At 42.5% G+C, this 24,349-nt stretch overlaps 1 protein-coding gene across 18 annotated transcripts in view; it reads left to right on the top strand.

The window, feature by feature from the left end:
* The first annotated feature begins 4,885 nt into the window (after positions 1 to 4,885).
* The window catches only part of nrxn1a (neurexin 1a), a 192,601-nt gene continuing 173,137 nt past the window's right edge, over positions 4,886 to 24,349 (top strand). For 4 of the 18 annotated variants that reach the window (XM_072667168.1, XM_072667163.1, XM_072667166.1 and 1 more), the window contains exons 1-4: positions 4,886 to 5,393; positions 6,825 to 8,167; positions 14,632 to 14,649; positions 16,147 to 16,176. In XM_072667168.1, the coding sequence (XP_072523269.1) occupies positions 7,456 to 8,167; positions 14,632 to 14,649; positions 16,147 to 16,176 (760 nt within the window). In that variant the 5' untranslated portion in view covers positions 4,886 to 5,393; positions 6,825 to 7,455. The remainder of the gene's footprint in view (positions 5,394 to 6,824; positions 8,168 to 14,631; positions 14,650 to 16,146; positions 16,177 to 24,349) is intronic. The other 14 variants (XM_072667175.1, XM_072667170.1, XM_072667176.1 and 11 more) reach the window with 7 other exon arrangements.

The raw sequence follows: 24,349 nt of genomic DNA, 5'->3' as shown, positions 1-24,349 counted from the left end.
AGGTGCTTTTAATAGAAGGATATGCGGTGTCTCTATTACATAGGCTCCATTAAATGACTGATTAATTGACTTGTGCTTAATCATCTTTCAGGGCAGACATGGAGTCAGAGTCCATGCACACAACATTGGTAAGACTTAAATAAATCCTATAAATTATCAAAGTTTTGAATAAGAAACACAAGGCCATGTTTTGGAATGAAACCTCTGTTCCGAGGCACTTGAACAGCAGGGGTTTAGGCCCACTCTCGTGGGTATGTCTCACTAGTCACCTTTTGATTGTATCTGTTTGAGTTCAACATTCACTCTTTCATGAAATCTTTCAAGTACCATGCAGAGCTCAGGAGTAAACACACCACAAGGCTTTATCAGAGTAATGGAAGGAAAGTGAAACTTGGTCGAACTGCACATCTGTGACGATATACTGGTGTTTTTATTGCAGGGCCGTTTCCACTGAACATCTGACACATAAACTAGGCAACAAAACGTCATCCCATGACACGTAAAGCAGAGACATTAAATTCTCTTCTTAATTACTGTCTTCAAACTTCCTTGTTTGAAAAAAAAAGATTGCCATATTTGGATGTCCTGAAATGACAAGGAAATGCTTATTCTGATGAAATAATGGAGACGAGGAACACAATGAACAAGAAGTCAAATTAAGCTCATCAGAATTAATGGGTAACATCAACCGTACAGTGCTCCATGCAGAAGCATATAATTTAGAATTATACCCTACACTGATGAAAATTAAAATCACGGACTGTTTTATGTCCTGATATGAACTATAGTAAGTTGTCTTTCTGGCAGTCACTAAGACATTGACACTGGCTCACTCTAGTCCTTCTCCGAGGATGACGGTCTGGTTCTCTACGCTTAATGAAAAATAAACCAAGGGGCTTGTTTGACTTACAAATAGAAAGTATGTCAACATTAAACCAATATATAGTAAAAAGGCACAGGACCTGTTCAGATTGGGCTGAAGTAATGAACTTGCTTGGTTATACCTCGTATGATCATTTAGGAGTACTCATTTGACTTTATTATGTGGCATTTTCATACTACGTTTATGATTTTTAGTCACAGCAGTGCTACCATACCGAATCTAATATGTTAGATGAGAAATATCTTCATTTTTTCTTAATGTATGTCTCATATAATGTATGTCATATTTCATGAGCATTTTTCTACCTCAATGTATCCCTTAAACAGACGGTGTGCCTTTGAGGCTGGCATATGTAAATGACTGCTGTTCTGACTGTCTGCCCTGCACTGGACCTCATTTGAAAAAAAACAGCTCTTTATGACTATTTTGAAAAGGGGGGAGGGGGGGTGATATACTCTTCATGGACAAATGTATTTTGATACCTGCTCAATTATTGTTTCTTTAAAAATCAAGAGTATTAAAGAGAGTTTATCCTGCTTTTTTTCTACTGTCCAGGGGAGGCTTTCTACTAGATGTTGGAGCATTGCTGTGAAGATTTACTTGCATTCAGCAGCAAGACTATTAGTGAGGTCCGGATGTTGGATGATCACTCTACCCCCTCATCTCCAACTCATCCCAAAAGGGGCTTTATACCCCTCAAGTCCATGCCTGGCTTTAGGCATGGTGCCACTGTGTTCATGTTTATTTAGTCTCAGACAGCCGTGTTTTATTGGCAAGACTTCTCTACAGGAACCAGACAAGCTGTGTATGTGCACTTGAACATATCTGTCAGCAGTTTGTGCAATCTGAAATACCTGAATGCATTCATTAGAAGGGGTGTACACCAACATTTGGACATAGTGTATAAAAACATGTTGGACCATTCAATGAATAAAATGCGCTCCTTCTTTAGCTTATTGTCCGTACACATCATGGACTTTGTAGAGAGAACCAAAGGACTTACTGCGCTGGGTTTGATTAAACAGATATATGTAATATATCAACATGTCAACATGTAAACAAATTTGAGGGGGGTGGTTGTCCTGATTGTTGAAGAGAAGAACAATTGATACATCTAAGAAACATCGGGGTGAAAAATATTAAAATATAAATAAGACGCATCAGTTGTCACACGAACATTAATAAATTAATATTATTTTTTAAATATAAAATTAAAATGTAGAAATTAAATTAATTTCAGGAATTAATTACAGAATGTAGTAGTTCCAGGAATGCTAGAAGGAATGACCCTCCTCAGTGCTGTCCCTGTGCCACTCATTGGCTTCTACAAATTGAAGCTTGCCATCTTATACCAGGACCAGAGGAACTAAAGCACTAAAACACATTGGCTTTCACAGGTAACGTGCGAGGACCTGTTAGAAAGCGTGTTTTGACATGTGGAGGGACGAGTCACTGAAGTGCTCCACTCTTCAGCACAGCCCGTCATTCCCGAGGGAGACGTTGGTACACTTTTCCAGTTAAAAGACAGAGGCAAGTTACCAAATAAAAAGCAGCTCTGTGTAGTTATTGACCGTCATTCACACCATATTTGCACTCCTCTTTCTGTACTAGGACTGCATGCTACTGACACTGATCTCTATCGCCTTCCGTTTCTTTTGCTGAACATTTCTTTGAGGAGCATTTAGTAAACAATAATTCCAGCCATAGTAAGACCAGATTGAGGGATGTAGTCTTTTTTTCTCTTTGCATAGAAGCTGCTTTTAAATGTTTTGCAGACCTGAGTTTTTCAGGTCAATGTCAAACGTCACCAACCTTTTGAAATGCAATTTCCTCCTTCATGACTTTCAGTGAGAGATGTTAAATAACCGTAGCTTGTGATTACAGCCAATAGACACACACACACACCTCCCACATCATAGAGCAATAAAGAGGTTCTGCATTACATCTGTATTGTTCAATATCCTTCAACTGTTGTCCAACCTCAATCAGCATCAACCTTTTGGAAAACCATTTTTCTCATACACATGAGAGCAAGCCCACCACCAGCCTTCTGTAAACCAGTTAGTCCATTTTTTACCTTTGTTAAGCTAGGCAAACCCTGAGGAACGTGTAATGATGAGAGTGAGAGAACATTAAAACCTTGAGATTGTTTACGCTGTAAGGCCAGAGACACACTGTGTTGTGCTGTGTGATGTTCAGTAGCTGCCTTCAAACGTTGCATTTACTTTCTGCCTTCATACCTTTCCATGTACAACATGTCGACTGAGAAATGCTTTAGAAAACCAGCATGTCATCGGTCACTGCAGAAAGAGATGCACATTACAGTTAGTTGCAGATGTTTATTTTCCTTCTTCCAGAAATGCTTCAACGTAACGTTTTTACAGATTAACACAGTTTCTTGGGGTATTAATAAAAGGCATGTAACATGCTTTGGTCAAAATACCATAAAGATCAAACACCAAAAGCCCCCTTTTCACCCTGCCTAAACAGCTCTGTTCAGAAGGGCCGGTTTCTGTGATAATGAGCCACTACTCAACTCCCCCCCCCCCCCCCCAACACCCATAGATCTGTGCCACACCATGGATTAAAAGCAAATAAATATCTTATAAGCATTTTAAAAAGTGTATTCCATTAAAATACTGTTTTGTTTTTGGGCCAGTGAGAACTGTACATGGTTGGTACTATAGACAAGTTTTTCTTATGGGTTTTCACAAATCTATAACCATGATGAACCATAAGCAACAAGAATACTTATCATACTGCCAGAACAGGGGCTGAGCAAGTCCATGAACTACAGCTCCATTCTACTACAGTCAGGTGAGGATGAGTCAACTTGAAGCTAATGCTAGCACACACAGTCATGCTAAGCTAAGGCTGGAGAATCTAGTATAGTCCTAAAACTCAACAGAGCCAAATGCAAAACTGGTAAACAGAACCAAGCTACAGAAGAGCATAAAACTGTGGCATAAGCTCAGTGCAAAGCAATTGCTAGAATCGCTTGTCATCAGCAGCTGGAGCCTGAGAGAGCACAACTGGCCAAGGGGAAATGGGTAGATGGTGCACTCTCCCCACATCACTCCCAGTGTGGCACTGGCTGTATCAGAGCTGTTGTACCAGAGTTTTACTTCTAAGTGTGTTGGCTGCCCAGGGTTGATGTAGTTTGAAAAGAGGTGGTGGCTGATGGCAAGTAGAAAGCATGTGCTAATCTGCACCTTCTCAGTGCTGGGAGCATTGTAGGTGATGAGGGGAGAGTTCTAATGAGTGGGTTGGACAATTGGGGGAAAAAAAACCATTATCCACTCACCTCTTCTGTCCTGATGTAGCAGTTTGTGCTGGTCTGTGCAGCCAACCCTTAGCTTTTGGCTTCAACATAATACTAGCTGGCTATGCGTTTGGGAGTGAAAATGATCATTGGCCATTTTTTATTAGGTGCTTATTAATGAATAAAAGAATGAATCAACCCATCAGTCAACTAATCAAACTTGATTTATATACACTTAAACACAAAAGTGCTACCAAAGGTACTGTAAAATGAGCAGTGCCACAGAAGAGCCATTTTTGTTCCATACAGTACAGTTTTCCATACCCTTTTCTGCTAAGAGTCTAAAACTAGAAAGAAAGGGAGAAAATCTGCCTGTAAATCTTTTTGCCGATCATTGTCATTCCTTTCAGACCTTTCTCACACCAGACAGTAATCGAGAAACGGAATGCGAAACCAATGCACCATGGAGTCAGAAAGGTTTTATATTATAGGCATGAGATACATATATAATATACAATAGTTCAAACAGTCAGTAAAATATGTACTTAATTTACTCGTCATTGGTAATTAGCTGCCTCTGCTACTCAGACTTTAGCACTACCAGTCTTTTGGAAACCAGTTTGGAAACCCTGACGCCTCCTTTCTCCTGGTCTTTGCCAGCCTGTGATCACGAGAAGGAAAAGGTAACAGAAGCGTTGGCTGGCCGCGCTGTGCCTCTTCAGCACCTTGGAGAGCTCCGCGCTGCCCGGGCTGCTGCAGTCCCGCCCCGCCCCGCCCGTCTCCGGCTAACGGGGGAGGCCACGTGACGCCATGTCTCCGGGGCTGACGGTCCCTGGCAGAGCTCAGCTCACAAACACATCGCACCTTTTTTCTCGCACCAAACGGGCAGCGACGTCCTTCCTTCCTCCCCCTCTCTTTTTTTCCAGCACGTCGACGTGAAAAGCTACTTGCTGTAGTTTCTGCGGTAGAGGGACTCGCTTCGTGCTCAGCTTGACTGAAGGCTGCTGCATCCTTCTCTGAATCGTTGATTCATTGGGAGTTTGGGGGGATCTGTATAGGCGATTGCTGATTTTTTTTTTTCCCCTTTCTCCCTGTTTTTTGCTCTCCACACCGATGCAGTGATTTTTTTTTTTTGATTTTGTGAAACAAAGAGACCCTCCAAAACTAAGTCGATGCGGAAGCCATCACCGAGCTTCTTCAGTGAGGCTGGTCGATCAAGGGGGAACACACGATGGTATTTCTTTTAAGGTAAAGAACAACCCGTTTCCATTTGACTCTGTCTCGGCTTTTGCGCACGATTGAAATCATTGAAAATGTATTCAGTCCCACTCAGGTGAGACTCCGTCTGGACTGGGCTGTAGTCTTGTATGACGTTCATACTGAGGGGGATTCGTACTAAGGACTGGGCAGGTCCCCTGGTTGGGTTCAGTTTGTGGTATTTTTTTGTGTCCTGGTCGCGCCGTAGCCTACAGCAGCTCACCGATAGAGGCGTGCTGTGCTCTGGGCTCCTCTCTCACTCTCAGGAGGAGATGGCTGATAATTGGCTAAGCTCTGCGCATCTGACTCATCCATCTACTGCACTGATCAAAGGGAAGCCGTTTACATTTCGATGTTCTTCCTTAAGGCGCTTGCAGACTGAACAGATGATGGGAGAAATGAGTTGCCTCCATCGTCAATAGTTTGCTGTATTATTTTTCCCATGGTGCAGTTCAGCGTCGGTTCACGGTGGATGTGGTGGTGGTGGTGGTGGTGGTGGTTGGGAGGAGGGGGGCATTTCACCGTTCCTGTTGTAATTCAGCTCGGGTGTCATTAAATATGCCGCTGCACTGTCGTTATTGTTCTACCGTTACTGTTCCACCGCCGTTTATTGTTCTAGATCGTGTACCACCCCGTGCGTAATGGCACATCCCTGTATTTTATTAGACCAGTCCAACTGGGATATGTGCAAACAGGGCTTACAGGCTGGAGTGATTGGTTAGGCTCTGCTGACAGACAGCCTGGGGGCTCCACAGCAGCAGGACACTAATACTGACACCCCCCCCCCCCCCCCCCCCCAACACCACCAGGGGTGCAGGACTTGAGCAGAGAGGGAGAAAGAGATGTGTGGAGAAAGAGGAGGATTTCTCTCACTCCCTCATTCCCACGTGTTGTCAAAGAGCAAGATTCTTTCCCGAGGGCTTGAGCTAAAAAGATCCGCACATAAGGCAAAAAAATGTATGAGGAATGGTGAGATAAAAGTGCAGTCTGTGCAGGTCGTATGCATGGGTTGCTGTTTAGAGAGAGAGTGAGTGAGTGAGTGAGAGAGAGTACGTTACAGTGACGCATTTGGGATTTGCCATGTTGTGACTCCTCTAGAAGATAAGGTTAACCTTTCCCTTTCTTTCATTTTCAAAGCCATGCTATCAACAAAACAATCAAACCAATCGAACTAAATTGTGTGTGTGTATTAATTTAGAGACATATTATACAGTAAATACTGTAAATTCTGAAACTAACTATGCTGTTTGGGGGTAAGGAACTGAAGTATGGGCCCATGTACAGGCCTTTATTGTTCAAAGAGTTAGAGCATTAACATGCTCTTGGCCTACTCTAAGCTTGCTGTTCTGTTCTGTGTGTGATGTGTGCCTGAAAACCTTTCCTCTATCAGAATTTAAGACCCTTGTTTCTTATTCTTTGCAGATTGCGGATCAATATGTCAAAGTGGATGTGATTAGAAGGTTTGTGAGCACTGAAGGCCCTACGCGGGCCTGCACATTAACCCCACTCTGAGAAGGTTCTGTTTTGGTCCTCCTTTTTTTTCTATCCACCTGACACTTCGGCCAACGCAATGACTATGAATTAAGCTAAACTCATGACCCATGGTGGCCTGATGTACTCAGAAGTGTCCTGTAAATATGTCACTTCATGTGATGGATACCTTGAGGAAAATGCCCCACTGTAGCCCATTTAGATTCCACTGAAGGGGTTTAAATCCTGCCTAATATTCTGGTAGTTTCTAGGTTCTTTTACATCCCAAGCCAAATTACGTCTGTGCCATTATTTGCTTACTAGTATTTTTTTAAATATATATATATTTAAATATATATATGTGTATACTTGTCTGTACTAAATATGATTAGGCCGTAGTACAGGCCTTCCAGTTCCTTATGCGTAGAACAATGAATAAAGAAAAATTAGCCCAGATGTTCTGCAGACCCGTCTTTCACAGGGAACCCGCTTCTGTTTTAGGACTGGAACTCTAAGATTAATTAATTATATCCTATATATATTTTTTTTAGCTTAGTTTAACTCTTAACCTTTTGAATTCACCATGAGCTTCTCCATGCGTAACGGTGCACACTTGATTTGGATAGGCCTGCTGGTTTGCTGCTTGGTTGACATAGGGGCTAGCATGGAGTTCACTGGCGCTGAAGGCCAGTGGGCAAGGTTCCCCATGTGGAACGCCTGCTGCGAGAGCGAAATGAGCTTCAACATGAAAACGAAAAGCTCTCACGGACTCTTAGTGTACTTTGACGACGAGGGATTCTGTGACTTCTTGGAACTGCTCATCCACAACGGTAGAATCAGCTTGCGCTTCTCGATCTTCTGCGCCGAGCCCGCCACGGTGCTGTCTGACACCGCGGTCAACGATAGCCACTGGCATGCGGTAACCGTGCGCAGGAATTTCAAAAACACTACACTAGTTGTGGGCGACGAGATCAAGTGGGTAGAAGTGAAGTCTAAAAGGAGGGACATGACGGTTTTTAGTCCTATGTTCTTAGGGGGGATACCCCCAGAACTGCGCTCTGTAGCCCTGCGCCTAACGTCCGCCTCCATCAAAGACCAAGTCCCGTACAAAGGATGGATAACTGATTTGAAGGTGAATGGCTCTGAGCCAGTGCTAATTGGTAGCGAGGGGATCAACAGCAACATTTGTGAAGCCGACCATGTTTGCCTGAACGGAGGAGTGTGCAGCATCGTCAATGACGAGCCCATCTGCGACTGCTCCGAGACTGGCTTCCAGGGGAAAGACTGCAGTGAAGGTAAGAGGCCTGGATTCGTCGACCCTGTTGTTTAGAAATGTCTCTTATTTTCCTGAAACATAGCCCTTTCCTTTTTGTTCTCAGTTTTGAACATTTGCACTAGTACCTCCGAAAGAAGTGCATGCTACATCATGTCTGTTTCAGGCCTCCACCGTGGCTATGGGCCATGTTACATCACCTGATTAGATTAGCAGCGCAGGCTGTTGTTCACAGCAAAAAGGCAACAGCACAAGGGAAATAAGATGTTTTATTGCTACGTTTTAGCCAGCCCTTCCAGAGCACCCACAAAAGACCATAATCACATTCCTTAAAAGATAATATCACCACAAAGCTCTGGTGCTTTTAGATGACTACAGCATATTCACTGTACTCATTCAGAACTGCAGGCCATGCATCATCAAACTCGGCGATTAGGCAGCTGTTTTGTGTAGAGTAAAATGTGAAATGTGTTTGGTGGAGAACACATCAGTATCACAACCAACTGTCAGTGCTGTAACTCATATTGTGCAGAAATCCGGAGGACTGCTGCAAGTGCAAGAAAATGGCAAAAATACAAAGCAGATGTGTCTAATTGAATGGCACTAATATTGTGATCAGCTTGTCGGATGATTAGATCAGTTACTCAGACCTAAAGCTTTCAGTTCTTGTCGGTGTCTCTTCAGTGTGTAACTGTTCTGATTGGTTTCCACTTTAACTCTCCCATTTGGTGTCAGATTTCACTGTTTTTAAGTTGATTCCATCTTTTCAGTTTTTTTTCTTCTTTTTTGGCGATCCTCTCTGCAGACTGATTTCAACTGGGTGTTGAAGAATTTCTTGTTGGTTAGGTCTCAGGCTTATGAGATACAATGTTGCCAAGGAAACTGCATACCCACATAGTACATTTTGCCCCAGTAAAGCAGAATGGAGATCGTATATGGACAGACTACTGTCCTGTGAAAACTAGAGCCGGGGTTGGTGTTATTGTAAGGTTTTTTTTTTTTTGGACTGGTTTCATCATATTTAAATACAAGACATTTTACCACTGGAGCATAAGGTAAAACATACCTGTCATGCCCTCAGTGCTCTATCCCATACTGAAGGATGACTCTTAGCATGTGCTGGCCACAACATAAGTAGCTGGGAGTTATTAGCTTATTGATTATTTTCAGATTCACAGTGGAGATTAAGGTGCTGACTGTGTGAAACACTGTGACTGACTGTGTATCTAATTGCACAACCCTGTTAAACTGATTTTGGACTCTATCATGCACAGTGTTTAGGGTTTGTTATAAAACCTATGGCCATGTTTGGGCAAAAATGAGTGGATCACTGTTTTAGAGTTGTTATTTTTTACTAAGCTATGTTTTAAAGCAACTATGCAGATTGCAGATGCTTTAGTTAATAGCACACCCAGCACTGTCTGCATATTAATGTCATACCTCGTTGCAGAGGGGAGGACTGGCTTGCTGGATGTCTCCTCTTTTATGCAAAGAGTTTTAATAATAGTAGGACTACAATGGTGTGTCTTTTCTTTCTTCCAGCAGGAGATAGGGAGAGAATGACCTTTCGCTGTGCCGTTTAGCGCTGTTGTTATTAGCATACTCTTAATGGCAGTGAAGAGGACAGAAAGACATTAAAATTGAATGCCTCACGTGAATTAGATGCCAGCATATAGCACACGTTTAAAACCACTCCATGGCCTTTGGTTCCTCTCTCAGCCTGATTCTGTCCTTCCTTTGGTTATAAATGCACATGCAGAAAGCGGGCTTTGAGTTGGGGTAGGAACGGCGCGCCGTGACACATTCCTGCATCTTCTTTCCATTGTGTGGAAGCAGCATTTCCTGTCAACCTCATGAGTGGAGTGATCCGTCAGAGGCCGCCGTCTTGATTGACCAGCTATGTACACTTCAGGGAGGAAAGGGTGGCGTGTGGGTTTAATGTGTCCGTTCCGAACGCGCGAGCGCTCCGTCACTCTCTCGACAGGCAGTTGCGGTAATGACATTCTTTAGTGAAGCAGGTGTGGTGAACGCAGTGGGAGAGGGAGGCCGCACTGCAGAGAATAGCAGTGCTACACGTAATGAGATACTTTTACACTGCTGGCAATGGTAGGAGAAAGGCATTCACTAGGTGTTATTATGTTTAAGAGCCACTAAGGATTGTTTTACATCAACTGCCACTCATCTACAGCATACCTTATCCCTGTGAGGTTTAATGAGAGAAATAATATGTAAAGCCCTTGCTTTATGTTATTTCAAGATGGCTGTTAGAAGGCCGCAGCATTGGTGTGCTTAGATTAGAGAGTTTGGCTGAAGAGTCATATTGGTTTGCAGTGCTTATTTGCGTAGACCAGTGCATTGATCATGCAGCCGTGTTTGAATAGTCTTGTTGGTTTTACAGATAGAAGGGGTTTACGGAGGTATTATGTCACATTTGAGGCTGCATATGCTCTAGTTCTTTGGGTAAGCCTTTTGTGCTACTTTGATGACGGAGGGGTGTCTGTTCAACCCTCGCAGTGGGACCTGTGCAGTGGAAGGAGAGCAGCACAATATTAGCATTACTTTAATGTGCCTATAAAACTAAAGCTGTTCTGACTCTAGCTAGGTCTTGAATGGGGAGATCAAAGAAATGCCAAAAACACAGAGAATAGGGATATCCAAGGGCAGTAGATGTCCTGGAAGAGGGTTGGTAACCCTTAATATAGTGTACACCACTACAAATCAAAGTTCTAGATCTGCATTAAGAACACAAGTGGATATGCCCTATATGTCCAAATGTTTGCAGACACCCCTTCTAGGGAATGCATTCAGCTACTTTAAGTTGCTGCAACCATTGCTGACACAGATGTCCAAATGCACACAAACATGCATCTTGTCTAGTCCCTGTATTGGCAGTAGAATTGGACTCTGGAGTAGATAAACATGAACCTATTAGCACCATGCCTGATACCAGGAGTGGGCTAGAGGGGTATAAATCCCTTCAGCGATGAGCTGTAGAGCAGTGGAACTGTGTTCTCTGAATAATGGTACTTCATCCAGTACTTTTGGGATGAGTTGGGGAGTTCGGTGGGGTGGTGATCATTCCATATCCTGACCTTACTAACACTCTCGTTGCCGAATTCAATCAAAATCCTCATAGCCATGCTTCAAAATTTAGCAGAACATTTTACAGTTACTCCAACAAAACAAGAAGAAACAATGAATGAGCAGGTGTCCCAATACTTTTGTTCATATAGTGTATACTACTGCATAGGCTTATTCACTGTACTTAAGAGAGATAAGCACACATACACACTAATCTATCATTAATTTGCTTCTTTCTACTGATGACTATGTACATTTCACATGTATACGTTCAATCTTTACCCTCTTAGACCTTTCAGTCTCTGCCCTCTTTTGTCTTTGGTGAGGAGTGGTACATCAGATGGCTTTACTGCATAGAGATCTACGATATCATGTCGTATAAAGTACTTCCAGATGGACTAAGCCCTCTAATCTCCTGCTGATACAGATTAGTCTATTACAGAAAACACTGTATGTAGCTTCATGTGAAGGATATATTGGATTAGACCAGATGATGGATGAGCGTTCTCCTCAGTCAAGTACTGCAGTGGCATAACCTTTTACTGATTAGTCTTGATAGACAGTTGAATTACCACAGTTTCTGATATTCTTGTGTACTAGAAATTCTGCATCAATATACGTCAAATAATCTTCAAATTGTAACTGAATGGGATGTATAATTTAAACTTTATGTATTATTCTCCATAATTCAATATATTATATTGTACGTAGTCCTATATATATATATATATATATATATATATATATATATATATATATATATATATATTTATAGATATATATATATATATATAGGAGGTGGTTTCTAGCTAGAATGTTGTTTTTGTCCAGAAACTAGAGTCATTTTCAGAAGCATTTTCAAGGAAATTTGACTAAATCCTTGTTGACAGTGACATCTTTAGTGACTTTGCCATAGCAGTAGGCCTTGTACATCAGAGCGTACACAGAGTGGTCCCCCTCAGAGGCTCTATGCTGTGTGTGTGTTTGAGAATAACACACTCCGACGAACTGAAAAACTGCTATAAACGAGCAGCTGGAGCTCCGGCCCTGGTCGCACAGGGCTGTGTGAGAGCATGCGTCACATTGCGTTTGGCCCATGCCCGTTCAGGCCAATACTGGTGTGGGTGTGTGTTTGTGTGAGAGAGAGAGAGAGAGAGAGAGAGAGAGTACATTGTCCTCTACTGCTAGCACTTGATTCTCCACCAAAAGCAGGGCACTGTGCATGGCCAGCGCTCAAAACAAGCCGTCAACTTGAGAGCCTACATGTCCCCGGCTCTGTGTGGACTCTGCAGCTTTAGAGAGAGGCTACACGATCCTGATCTGTCAGTCAGGCTGGTGTTAATACAACTGCAGCCCCGCCAGACGGGCTTCGAGAGAACCTGGCTTCCATGCCTGCGAGCATCCCTCCCAATACCTGCTTACGCCTCTTTCTCTCTCTCTCTCTCTCTCTCTCTCTCTCGTTTTTTCTCTCTCTCTCTCGTTTTTTCTCTCTCTCTCTCTCTCTTTTCTCCCTCTCTCTCGCTCTCTCACACTCACACTCTCTCACACTCACACACACATGCATACGTACACAGGTCCAAATAGGATTAGTAGTGTACTGGCCTATACAGTAAGACAGATAATGGCATCACTTAGGTACCAGTGCTAAAGGCCGTGGGTGATTGTGAACATAAAATCAATACTGAAGGCTATGCTCTTCCCGAATGCTGTAGCAGCACACTATTAGAAATGGCTGTTGGATGTTTCTCAGTGTTGTCAGCCTAATTGCTTGCCAGCCCTCATATTTAGCAGTGTTTTGTCCTAAATCTTTGTGTTCCATTCATTGTAAAGAGATTATTCAATTGGCAGTGTACAAAGGTATTGCCCGTTATTCCATAATCTGCCCGAGAGAGGACATAGTAGGAGTAGGCTTGCGATACATAATGCCATCATGCACTGCAACACTAACCGCATAACGTTGTTTTGCCATTATTTCTGCCATGGCATGTTCTTTTTTTCTGTTCTTATTCTTATTCTTCTTATTTTTTGTTTCTTCATTCATTCATCAGCATTTTCGTTCTAGTGGCAGTGCAATTGGTGCATGCAATTTGTATTTGGTCCAGAGGAGCAGACTGCAGCGGTAAGTCCTGGGTCATTTTCCCCCACCTTGAGGTGCAAAACGACAGAGGTAGGACTGGATGCTTTAACACTTTAAGATAAACGAAAATATTATTAGCAAGACTTGGGGTGTCAGGGGCCGCCCAGAAACAAGCTGGCCCAAGGAAAGAGAGGTGTGTGTGTGTTGAACGAAAGCATGAAAGGCTCATTCCTCAAGGTAATGTACTCTTTCTTTAGAGAAGGAAAACAGCACATTCAGTAAAATGAGAACATGGTCATTGATTTTGATAATGAGTATATGGGGTAATTCATCACATGCATATATATATATATATATATATATATATATATACACACACATACACACATATACACACACACACTCAGGTACTGTACATTTTATTATAACTGAACTGACTCACTGGCTTAATGCTGCGTCACCCGTTTTTCTTTATTAAAAAACACCTGCATGACTCACTTCTACACCCCTATTAGTTGTCTCTGTGCTAGAAGCTGCAGAAATCATTTAGAAAAGATATTGCCTTTGAACCTACAGTCAAGCTTATAATTTAATCCATCAAAATAGTTTTTGATGTTGAATATTAGACATAAGTTACGTCACACAACAACAAAGAATCCTTATATGTATGTTTGTGTTTTAATTAAAAGAAGAAAAGCATTTTGTGTAAAAACAGAAATATACATAGGTAATAATCAGTCATTTCTCACCGTCTTCCATTTATTTGCTTCTAGTAAATGAACTGCCTGCATGTTTCTGCATGCTTTTTGAAACTGTTTTATCCAAGGCTTTTATCCGCATTAGAATCACTCATTAATTAGAATCTTAAGGAAAATAAGTTCAACCAGGAAGACTTGCCAACATGTAGGGTGTGTGTGTGTGTGTGTGTGTGTGTAATATATTACGCACACAGTCAATGGTGGTCCACTATATTGTTCCATCTGTTGGAGCTTCCTGTATGTAGAAGAAGTGAAAAACGCATGCAGACAAGATGAAATTGGGTAAGAAGCAAGAAAAAAAAACTAAGCCTCCCTGGTTGAACCCAATAACGTTCCATACACTAGTGGACAAATTAGAGTCTGGACCTCAGTCAAAGCTAGAAAGACGTAGGAGACCAACGGACAGTGAAACCGTCTAGTTCATGGCAGTTTGTTTTGGCTTAGGCATTTGCACGGGGTGATGAGACGCATGTAACCGTGGTAGTCCTCAAGGTTGGACCACCTTCCAGACTGCATGCCTCTTAATCAATGTCTTCCTCTTTCTCTCCACGCCTCGGCCGATCCTTCCAGTAGAGACCTACGTTGGAGGTGGGTACACTTTTACCTGCACCCTTCTGTTCTCCTTTCATCCATTCTTTCCCCTCTTGGTCATGTACTTCTCCCTCTCTTTCCAACTATTTCCAACTGTACAGTGTCCCAACCGTATTCTTATTTTATTTTATTTATTTTATTTTTTGGTTTTTCAAATCGGGACCACAAAGACGGTAAGTGGATTCAGAGTTTGCCTGGGACTGGAACCATCTTAAGGGTATTTACAAGGTGTACCACACAGGTAAAAGGTAAAATCCTTTCTTCCAGTGCTTAGCTGTTAGCTCACATCCATTCCTTAAAGCTGCTCAATCAGGAGACTCAGGGTTTGGCATCCGAAGTTTGTTGGGTACATTTGGAGCAGTGATAAGAGCTGGGAGAATGAGAAGTCCCTGCTTTGAACATTACAATATCAAATTCCAACCTCTTACGGTGAAGGCAGCTCCCTGCCTGCCTGCCCGCCTGCCACTCTCTCACTCTCTCGCTCACTCTCTCTTTCTCTCTCGCACACTCTCTCTCTCGCGCCCACTCTCACACATTCACACACAGACGCACACTCACATGCTAATGCATGCAATTGAAAATCCGCACACAGGAAAATTCAGAGGTAGCAAAATGCTGTCAATTTTCCTAAAATTGCGTTGTGTGCCTCAGGGACAGAGGGTAAGTACCGTGGACAAATCAGATTTTATATTCCCCACTGATGGTTCAAATATGCAGGTTAGAGTCTAGGCAGGTAAAATACGCACTCCATTGTAATTCATTCCTTTTGAGGTATTGTATCTTTTATGTATGTAGGAGAGAGCCTAGCTAAAAGTAGCTTGCAGGTGATATCTCGGAAAAGATATCACCTAAAGAATGGGTAATGCTCTTTTTTTTTCTCAGCTCCATCCTAGTAGATGTAGACATCTGTTGAGTGGTTTCTTTTCTTTCATCTTATTGAAATACTTGTCATGAAAAGAAATCATAGTTGAGTTCTATTTGACGAGTGTGTACATGCGTGTACACTACCTAATAGGTGCATTTAGTCAGTTTGCATATTCATGACTGTTTTCTGGTGTCCCATTGTCACAACGGTGCTATGTGTCCAAATTACCATTGTCTTATTCCTGGGAACAGTTGACCAGATGGAGGACATGTTTGATCTATGACAACAGCAAAATGATTTCTTTATAGATTTGTCTCTTTCAAGTGTGACAGATAAGTGTGACAGATAAAGCATTGCAACCACTGGGTTGAGGAAATGCTTTTTAACTCCCCTCACCACCCCTCCACCTCCCTCACACACACACACACCCACACACACACACCCACTCTTTTCCTCACCTCCTTTCCCCTCTCTTTTTCCCTCCCTAGTGTAACACCTCCCTCCCCTCCTTGCCCCTCTCACCCACACCACAGGCATCCTGCATTCAGATGATGCCTGCGTGTCAATGTGACAAAATCCTTCCCATGATCCCGTTCTCTGTGCTGACTGTGCTCTTGTCTTCCCTTAAGGTCTTGCGCACCTGATGATGGGCGACCAAGGTATGGGTTTTATTCCTTTCTCACCCCTTTTTTGCCTCCATTACCCTCCACTCCCGTCCTCCCTCCATCCCTCCTCTGCCTCTCTCTCTCGCGCGCTCCTCGTGCTGAATCCTCCTCACATCCCGTCACTGCTGGTAGGGATTTACTCGGGGCTGCTTTCTTTCCGGCTTGGCGCTGAGTCAATGGATGGTTTGGTCTTTTTCCCATTTATTTATTTAGTTATTTATTCCACTGCTTTCTTGTCTCTTCTTTGAAATCCTCGACTGTGCTTCAGTCCATCGTGCGATTCCTTTCAGTTTGTTTATTTATTTATTTATTTTCCCGTGTCAGTCATCCACAACTGATTGTTATTCCATTGTTGCTTGCCAACCTCATTTTCATATAGAGAAGACAAAAAAATATGCTTTGAACCAATTGGATGGGCTGGAGATTGAAGGACATCTCTCAGGGGTTTGTTCATTCTTTTGTAAATGTGCTAGTCTGTATTCTCAGGACGCGAAAACAGGAAAGCATTAGCTCTCTGTTCAATATTCATGCATCTCCCGCGCCGTCGTGTCTTGGCATGTTCTTCGACAGGAAGCCTCCATCCACCACCCCCACCCCCCCCCCCCTCTGCCTGCCTCGTCTAACTGTGCTCTTAATGCATGGAGGTAGTTCAGATGTTAACCTTTCATTTCCTTTCTCTGGATCTTACATAAGTTCATGACTCTTACTGTTGCCTCTTTCCTCTTCCTTTGTATCCCTCCTGTATCTCTCTGGAATTTCTCTTCACGGAACCCATTATATCCATGTCATAGGTAAAAGTAAAGGTACATAATGTCTTTTTTCGTTCGTTCGTTTCCCCATGATATGATGTTACACACGATATAGCCTATAACTAGCTCTCGCTGTAAGCTGCTCATGTATATTCCGTTGTCTGTGGTTTTATACATGCATCTACACCCTTTTTTTGCGTGCTTCTGGGTATCCAAAGCCACACCGATTTGGTGTGTGATGTGTGATGTCCTGAAAGTGTGCCCACTGGGCTGGAAGGTAGGTGTGTATTGCTGTGGAAATGTTTCTGGCTGAATGCACGAGCAAATGCAAAATGGGGATTTGGTCAGCTCTGGGTAGGGTGAGAGTTGCCCGGTTGTTGTTGGGTAGAATACAGACAGAACAGTACAGGAGTGTGTTTACACGGTGAAAATTCCACACACACGCCACACACCATAGAGAAGATATGCACTCTTAAAAATAGGTGCTTAAAATGATGTTGTAGAAAAAAACCTTTGTTTTTATGAAGACCCATGTTTGTTAGAGATGTAAAGAGTGCGAAGAATGTTGATGTAAAGTTCTTCACACTCATCTATTCAAAAATGGTTATTTATGGAACCAGAAGTGGTTCTACTATGGCATTGCTTAAAGATCCCATAAGTACCTTATTTTCTAGCGTGTATATACCACAATTCTGTTGAAATACTGGAATGAGATACTGCAACTGCATAATTATAACTGTTGTGCTGAATTCAAACTCAACTCTTATGGTAACAATAGATGAATGGTAGCAATAATTAACACTGATGTTTAAACTGTCTTACAATTGATGCTCCTCAGATTGAAAGATTTTTGTATCGGTTGGGAGTTTTATGTTTTTTCAAATGGTTAAGAGTGGAATAAACATTCCCAAGCAAAGCATTTCACACCAATAAGGCCAGCTGTGCTTTTAGCGTTTAGCATCACTGATTCTGTTCTCAAAAAAAATCCCCTCTCGTGAACAGGTAAGGGCTTCACACCACATGCAATTCTCATAGTATTGTCTATTTGCTTTTATCGAACTACCAGTTCCACATCCACATTACCCTGCCAATAGTTTTACATGAAGCCAAAGTTCATTTAGTGGTGTCAGCTTTGCTGTATGTGTGTCAATGAACTGCCGTCTTGAAGAGCCTGCTGAGATGCTGCTCAGGTAAGTCCCCAGCACCTACCCTGTTCCAGCTTGCAGTCACTCACTGTGTGTGTCCTCCTCACAGCCACTGCATGCTGGATCACACTGCCTTTTACTACTGCACAGTAGGGCTCAACACACTTGCACACACATCCTTACACGTGGCAAGGTTTCAACATGTCATTTCTATGGGTGTGTGAGGGTAAAAGGCCGCGATGGGTGGAGCAGGTAGGTGCGCTTTAAATCTTTTCTCTGGGCTTCGCTGCTGCTTTCTTTTGGCTGGCTGGCCACTGAAAGGGTCATTCTCTTTTAAACTCCATGTTCTGGCCTCTGGTCTGTCCTTAGTGTGCTCTTGCCCATGGGTGATGGAGGGCCTAAAAATAAGGCTTCACTTGAAGCGTCTGAATGTATTTTGGAGGCGTTCATGGTTTTGCTCATTCCATTTTCAATAGGAGACTGGTTCTCATCTGTCTGTAAAATTGAACGAAATGGTGCGTGTTGGAACTGACCCTGCTGGCTGGGTCACACAGGCGTCAAATGAATTTTGCATTTCGTTGTTTGTTTCTCTGTGGGTATATGCGAGTTTGTGTATGATGAGTGTTTGATAGGGCTACATTAGAGGGAAAAGATTGATTTATGTACCCCTTTATTTTATTTATTTATTGCTTTAAACTGTTTATTGGAAAGAAAGCATCTGCTTAATTGCATATGTTCTATCATGTACACACTGAAAGCCCCTGTAATTCAATTCCTGCAATTATATCACAGAATTGCCAATAATTTGACTGTAATTGACTACAAGTGAATACATAATGTAATCAGCGGTTCTGTCAGCATATCCTGTGCATCCTGGTCTCAACCTTGATCATTTGTGCACCACAAGCTTGCTGAACACCTACCTTCATTCAAAAATGGATGTAGAATGATGCAGTGTGCGTATTCCTGATTGTTTTTTTCTATTATTAGCTCTGCCTTAAATTCCAAGCATCTACAAAACTAAACAATTCATTAGTGTGTTTCTGTTTCAATTGTAAAAGTTTTTTTTTGTTTGTTTAATTTTAATTAGGATGTAAACGTATGACAACAGAAGACATGAAAAGGAGGTTTAGTACCATCCGTTCTGTTTCTCTGAAAGGAGTATTTAAAAAGTCATGATAAAATTCTTAAGCGGCAAAATTGGAAATGCTCATGTCTGCTCCCGAATCCTTCCAATTTCACATGCCTGTCCTCTTAGCATTCAGAATGAAAGTTTTGGCTGGCTTAAGCCTGTTTTGACAATGAGTCCCGAAAGATTTGAAGTTCAAAGACCGCTACGCCCCCAGATTCAGGCACAAGTTTTTTTTTGTTTGTTTTTTTTTGTTTTTTGCGGCAACACAAATCTTAGCACTGCAGTGAGTGAGTGCAGATCTTAGGGAGGACATTTTTGGAGCTCAGTGTGTAAGTATGATTTACTGCTGCTGCACTTCAGAGCCAGTTCGGAGTGAGGAGCATGCTCTCGCAGACCTGCAGGGGTCACCTGGTCTACTTTCCTCTGTGCCCTTGCTTTTAGCCAGAGGACTGCTCAAACAGTTGTCGGACCAGGTCACCTTCAACAGACTTATCTGCTTAAGTGTCTGCCCCTTGGCCTTAGGAACTCATAAACCTTTATTTTTATGCAACGTTGGGCGAGCGGGAGACAAGTGCAAATATGTGTTAAAATATGCGCAGAGCAGCACAGATGAAGCAAGTGTCTGAGAGATTGCGTTTGTCTGCACACCCCGCCGCACCTGTATTTCCACTACTCTTATGCTAAGTTGCTATGGGGAGGATAAAAGATGTGCTGTAATACGGGTGCCATGCTGAGCGTCGATGGCTCTAATTGCTGCCATTGCTGATGAACTGGCTCCCAACCCTGAAATGTCGCTCAAGGCGCTGTAAAGCAGCGTTCGCAGGTGACACAACGCTGTCTCCTCTGCAGAATTCCTTAAGCCTAATTGACATAGTTGCAGTAAGAGATGGCAACAGGTTTTGGATTGATATTTGCATATTTTCAGGACTGCACCTTTCGTATCTGTCTGGATGAGGATTGCTCATTGAAGAGTCTTTCAGTTCTTGAACACTTCAATCATAAATAGCTTCCACAGTATTGTGACTACCTTGCTGTATATTTGATTGTCTTGCTAGCTTTTGTACAACTGCTCAAGTTACCAACCAGGGGTGAGTTTCCCAAAACATGGTAATGCTGAGTTGTTTTTAAGGTTAATGAGGAAGAATAGAATTTACCAATGTTGTCTTGAATTTGTTCTTAAAAGGTCTACTTCAGATTCATGGTTGTTTTTATTGCGTAACTATTCACAGCTGTGTTCTTGTTGTTCTTGCAAATTTAACAGATAACGACATGGAACATGGTGAAGATAGAAATACGTTTTTCAGGTGTGATAGACATGCTGTGTATCTGACTTAGAATTGAGTTCAGTTGAATGGCACTGTTTTAGGGGAGGGGTCAACAAAGACCCTTTTTTAACTCATTAACCACTCATTTTACGAAACATTTTTACACGCCAGCATTTTTAGTGTGTGGTTAGGATTCCAAAGTTTATCTTAGGAATTTGGTAGATTAAATATAAAGTTGAACTGACATTTAGTTGTCAATGACAGTAGAGACAACCACATAAATATGCACCTGTTCACATATGACCTGAACATGCAGTATATCCTGAGGGACTCAAACCACATAACATTGTGACTTAATTCAGCAACAAAAGACGGTCTGATCAGCTGTGTCATCACAGCAGTATCTTCTCTCTACGGCTGCTTTCTCGTTTGGTAGGTAGCCACCCCCCCCCCCCCCCCCCCCCCCGAAACACACACACACACACAGAATCCAAACCCTAGTGGTCACCAGAGACACATTGAAGATAGACTGCTTCACGTCTTGTTGACCACTTGCGATTGGATCCCTGGAATAGATAAATGGATGGGTGTTAACATCAGTTAGAATTAGGCCCAGAAATGGTACCATATCTCATCTTAGATCTTCAGTCTGTGCATTGGAGACTCTAATCTGAGAGACTAGCTCTCCAGACACCACCGCTAACTTGTGCCGGCAACCCAAATGGACCTGACTGTGGAGGGGGAACGAAGAAAGCCTAGTTAGACATGTTGATCAATATGTATTTAAAATCCCATTATGTCCGCCGTTGCACCACGGATGCCTTGTTAATGTAATTACAGAGGCGATGTGAGGGGAAACGGCCCCTTAAATTACTGCAACACCAAGTCTTTGCTGACTTTTCAGTGGCAGATCCATTCAAATGTGCACATTTGTGCATTACACTGAATGGACAGGACAAATGTCTGCAAGAGGCGGTGGACAGGAAGTGCAAATAAGAACAGCTGTATACAATTTAAAATGCTGTACTACATTAGTACTGTAGTTGCAAATGCAAGGGCTGGTTTGCACTCCACCTTGGTGTGACCTCTGTGAGACCTGTAATTTGAACCCTTTATATCGTTTTAGAAAAAGTGCTGACTGAACCACTTTCTTATCTAATTGTAGCATAAGTAGCGCAAGGGCACAGATTCCAGTTCTAGAGCACTTTCTGCAGTCTCCTCACAGCTGTTCATCAATCACACATCTAGCACCTCGCTCTGCCCTCATTATTCACCACTCATTCACAATGAAGTTCAAAGACGTTCTAAAGGGAGAGGGGCAATGTTAAAAGCCTGCTGCCAAAAGGCAGTCTTGTTGCTTAGCTTAAGGAGGCTTTCTTGGTGAGCCAAAAAAGAAGACAATATTATTATTTATTTATTATTTTTAAATCTGGAGTGTATGGTGCCATTTATTACCACCTCTGGAACAGTCTTCATATCTCTAAGACGCCAGTCCAGTACTAATCCTTATCTCGGATTGGTTACCATTTTCAATTACACACACACACACATACATTTCCAGCTTGAAGCAATCTGAATCACATTTCACTTGAAATATAGAAGTATATTAAGTAAGTAGGAAAGAAAGATTGACATTAGTGTCAAGTGGTTTCAGAGCCAGCCTTTTGTAACTAAAGTCAGCTTTGCCTGATGCTGTTCTTCTCAACAGGCTCTATTGCTGGGAGCAGATTAGCAGGTATTTATGTGGTTTAGAGGTCAGTGCGTCTTGACCATTACCGAGGAACTGTTCAAGTGCACTCTCCTGCAGAACCCTTCAGGCTCTGAAGACAGACCCGATTTCATGGAACTAAAATAATAGTGAAATGGTATAGCCCACCACTTTTTTTATACTGTCCAAAGACAGGATCGTACACCAAACGATGAATAGCTTGCGGCAGTGATTATTTTCCATCGTTTCCTCGGTTAGAGCAATGCGTAATTCAGGACAGGTCTCATTTTGCTGGGTTCATTGCTATGGGTGACCCCATCAAAGCAGCAGCCAGACAGGCCTGTGTGTCCACTAAAGGTCTTAGAAGAGCCAGGCAGCAGCAGAGCTGAAATGGCTTCACTGTCACCCTTTATGTAAGCCTGATCATTGTTAATGAAATGATTTTCTCATTAAATCCCCATAATCAAATTAAAAAGTAATCAGCAGATGTCATTCCGAGGTTTTTGGATTGGGGTTCTCATTTCAGTAGATGTAATGATTTCCTGATAGGTCAGACTGGCCGCCGTGGGACACTTTGGTCTCAAATGCCATTATGCCAGCCCAATTCTAAATGTATTATAGGCCACTCATAAATGGATTTGAATCGAACGCTGACATCAGCAGCCCCTTTTTTGAAAAATTGCCAACGTGACAGTACAGTGCTATTTTGATTGCTGGTATCTGTTAATAATAGATCATTTAATAGGGAGTAAACCCTGAACCAGATTTGGTACTGTAACATTTAAGGAAAAATGATGTCTTAGATAGAAATATGTTTTCTGTTGGGTATGAAGTGAGCATCTGTGAGAACTGGATCTGCTCTGCTCATCTCCAGCTCAGTTCCCTCTCATATGGAGTAGTGTGGTAACAGCTGTCCAATGTGGTTGTTTTTCATTTAAACACAAACTGTCTTGTTATTCAATATGGATAGATTTTTACCGACTTTCTAGAAAAAGTCGAAGCAATTGACATTTGTGCTGCATAATTTCTCATCTAATAATGTACAGAGTGGATTTTTTTTAACTACAGATCTATTAGAACTGGATTACTGAATATGGTTTCTATTTCATTTGGGATTAGATTTAACTGAAACTTCATTTAGGCCAACTACTTTTCAGGTAGATCTAAATTATAATTCTTTGTTTTCCTTCACAATCTCTTAAGTAACAACATTCGCCAGTCACATTAAACTGGAGAAAAATCGCCAACATATCATTAAGCAGCCTTCGAGAGAAAACACTTCATTAGAAGTAGAGAAACATGCTACCCAACTAAGGCTGTACTTTCATTGTCTTATGTAGGCCATTGAAAATGGAAGGCCTAATTGGCTGGAGTGAAAGTCTTTGCTGGCAGCATTCTTGCCATCAGGTCAGGCTATCTTGAAACACCCTCCAGGCTTGAGTGTGCTTGGATTGGGTGTTGTAGTGTGACTGCCAGAATGTCATTACCAGTGTTGGCAGGTGGGCTCTATCCTTGGCCACTGCTCTGCATGTTCGCTCTCACATGAATAATAGTAGAGGGCTGAGGGCTGGTATTAGCTTCAGGAGGAGATTTAGGATATCACACCTGTGGTTCCTTAACTGGTTGAACTGTGTCACTTGTGCTCAATTTATAGCTTGCAGCTTCTTCCTGTGATCGGCTAATTTGTTGAACACTATTGCTCGCACTCGGAAGCTACGGGTAGCTCGGAGCCTCCCTGCAGCACATGGCTAACAGATTTACTTCATCTCTCAGGCAGGCTTTAAGTGCGCTCGCAGTCCCAAATAAGATCCATCGGCTGAGTTGTCCGAGTCGCCCGCTTACACCCAGTGACAAGAAGGAGAATTGAGCCGGCGGTTTTGAGCTCTTTGTTAAACATTTGAATTGAAAGTCAGTACAGCCCTCGAAAAACGGACACAGCAGCTCCACAGGTGAGACGGATGGAGAATAGAAGTCGAATCGATGCGCTGCAGTCGATGGAGGATAGTGCGCTGTGGTGATGGAGAAGTGGATCTGAGGCAGCAGGGAGCAGGGTGAGGGAATGGTCCTACAGACGGGGGGTGAAAGGGGTTTTGGGGGGAGGGGAAGGGGGCCGGCATCAACACCTTAGCTCAGCTTGTATGTCTGTTTCAATTTCAGAACGAGTAAGT

This window comes from Salminus brasiliensis, chromosome 22, assembly GCF_030463535.1.
Source record: "Salminus brasiliensis chromosome 22, fSalBra1.hap2, whole genome shotgun sequence".
Lineage (NCBI taxonomy): Eukaryota > Metazoa > Chordata > Actinopteri > Characiformes > Bryconidae > Salminus > Salminus brasiliensis.
This window is presented reverse-complemented; position numbering and strand designations above follow the sequence as displayed.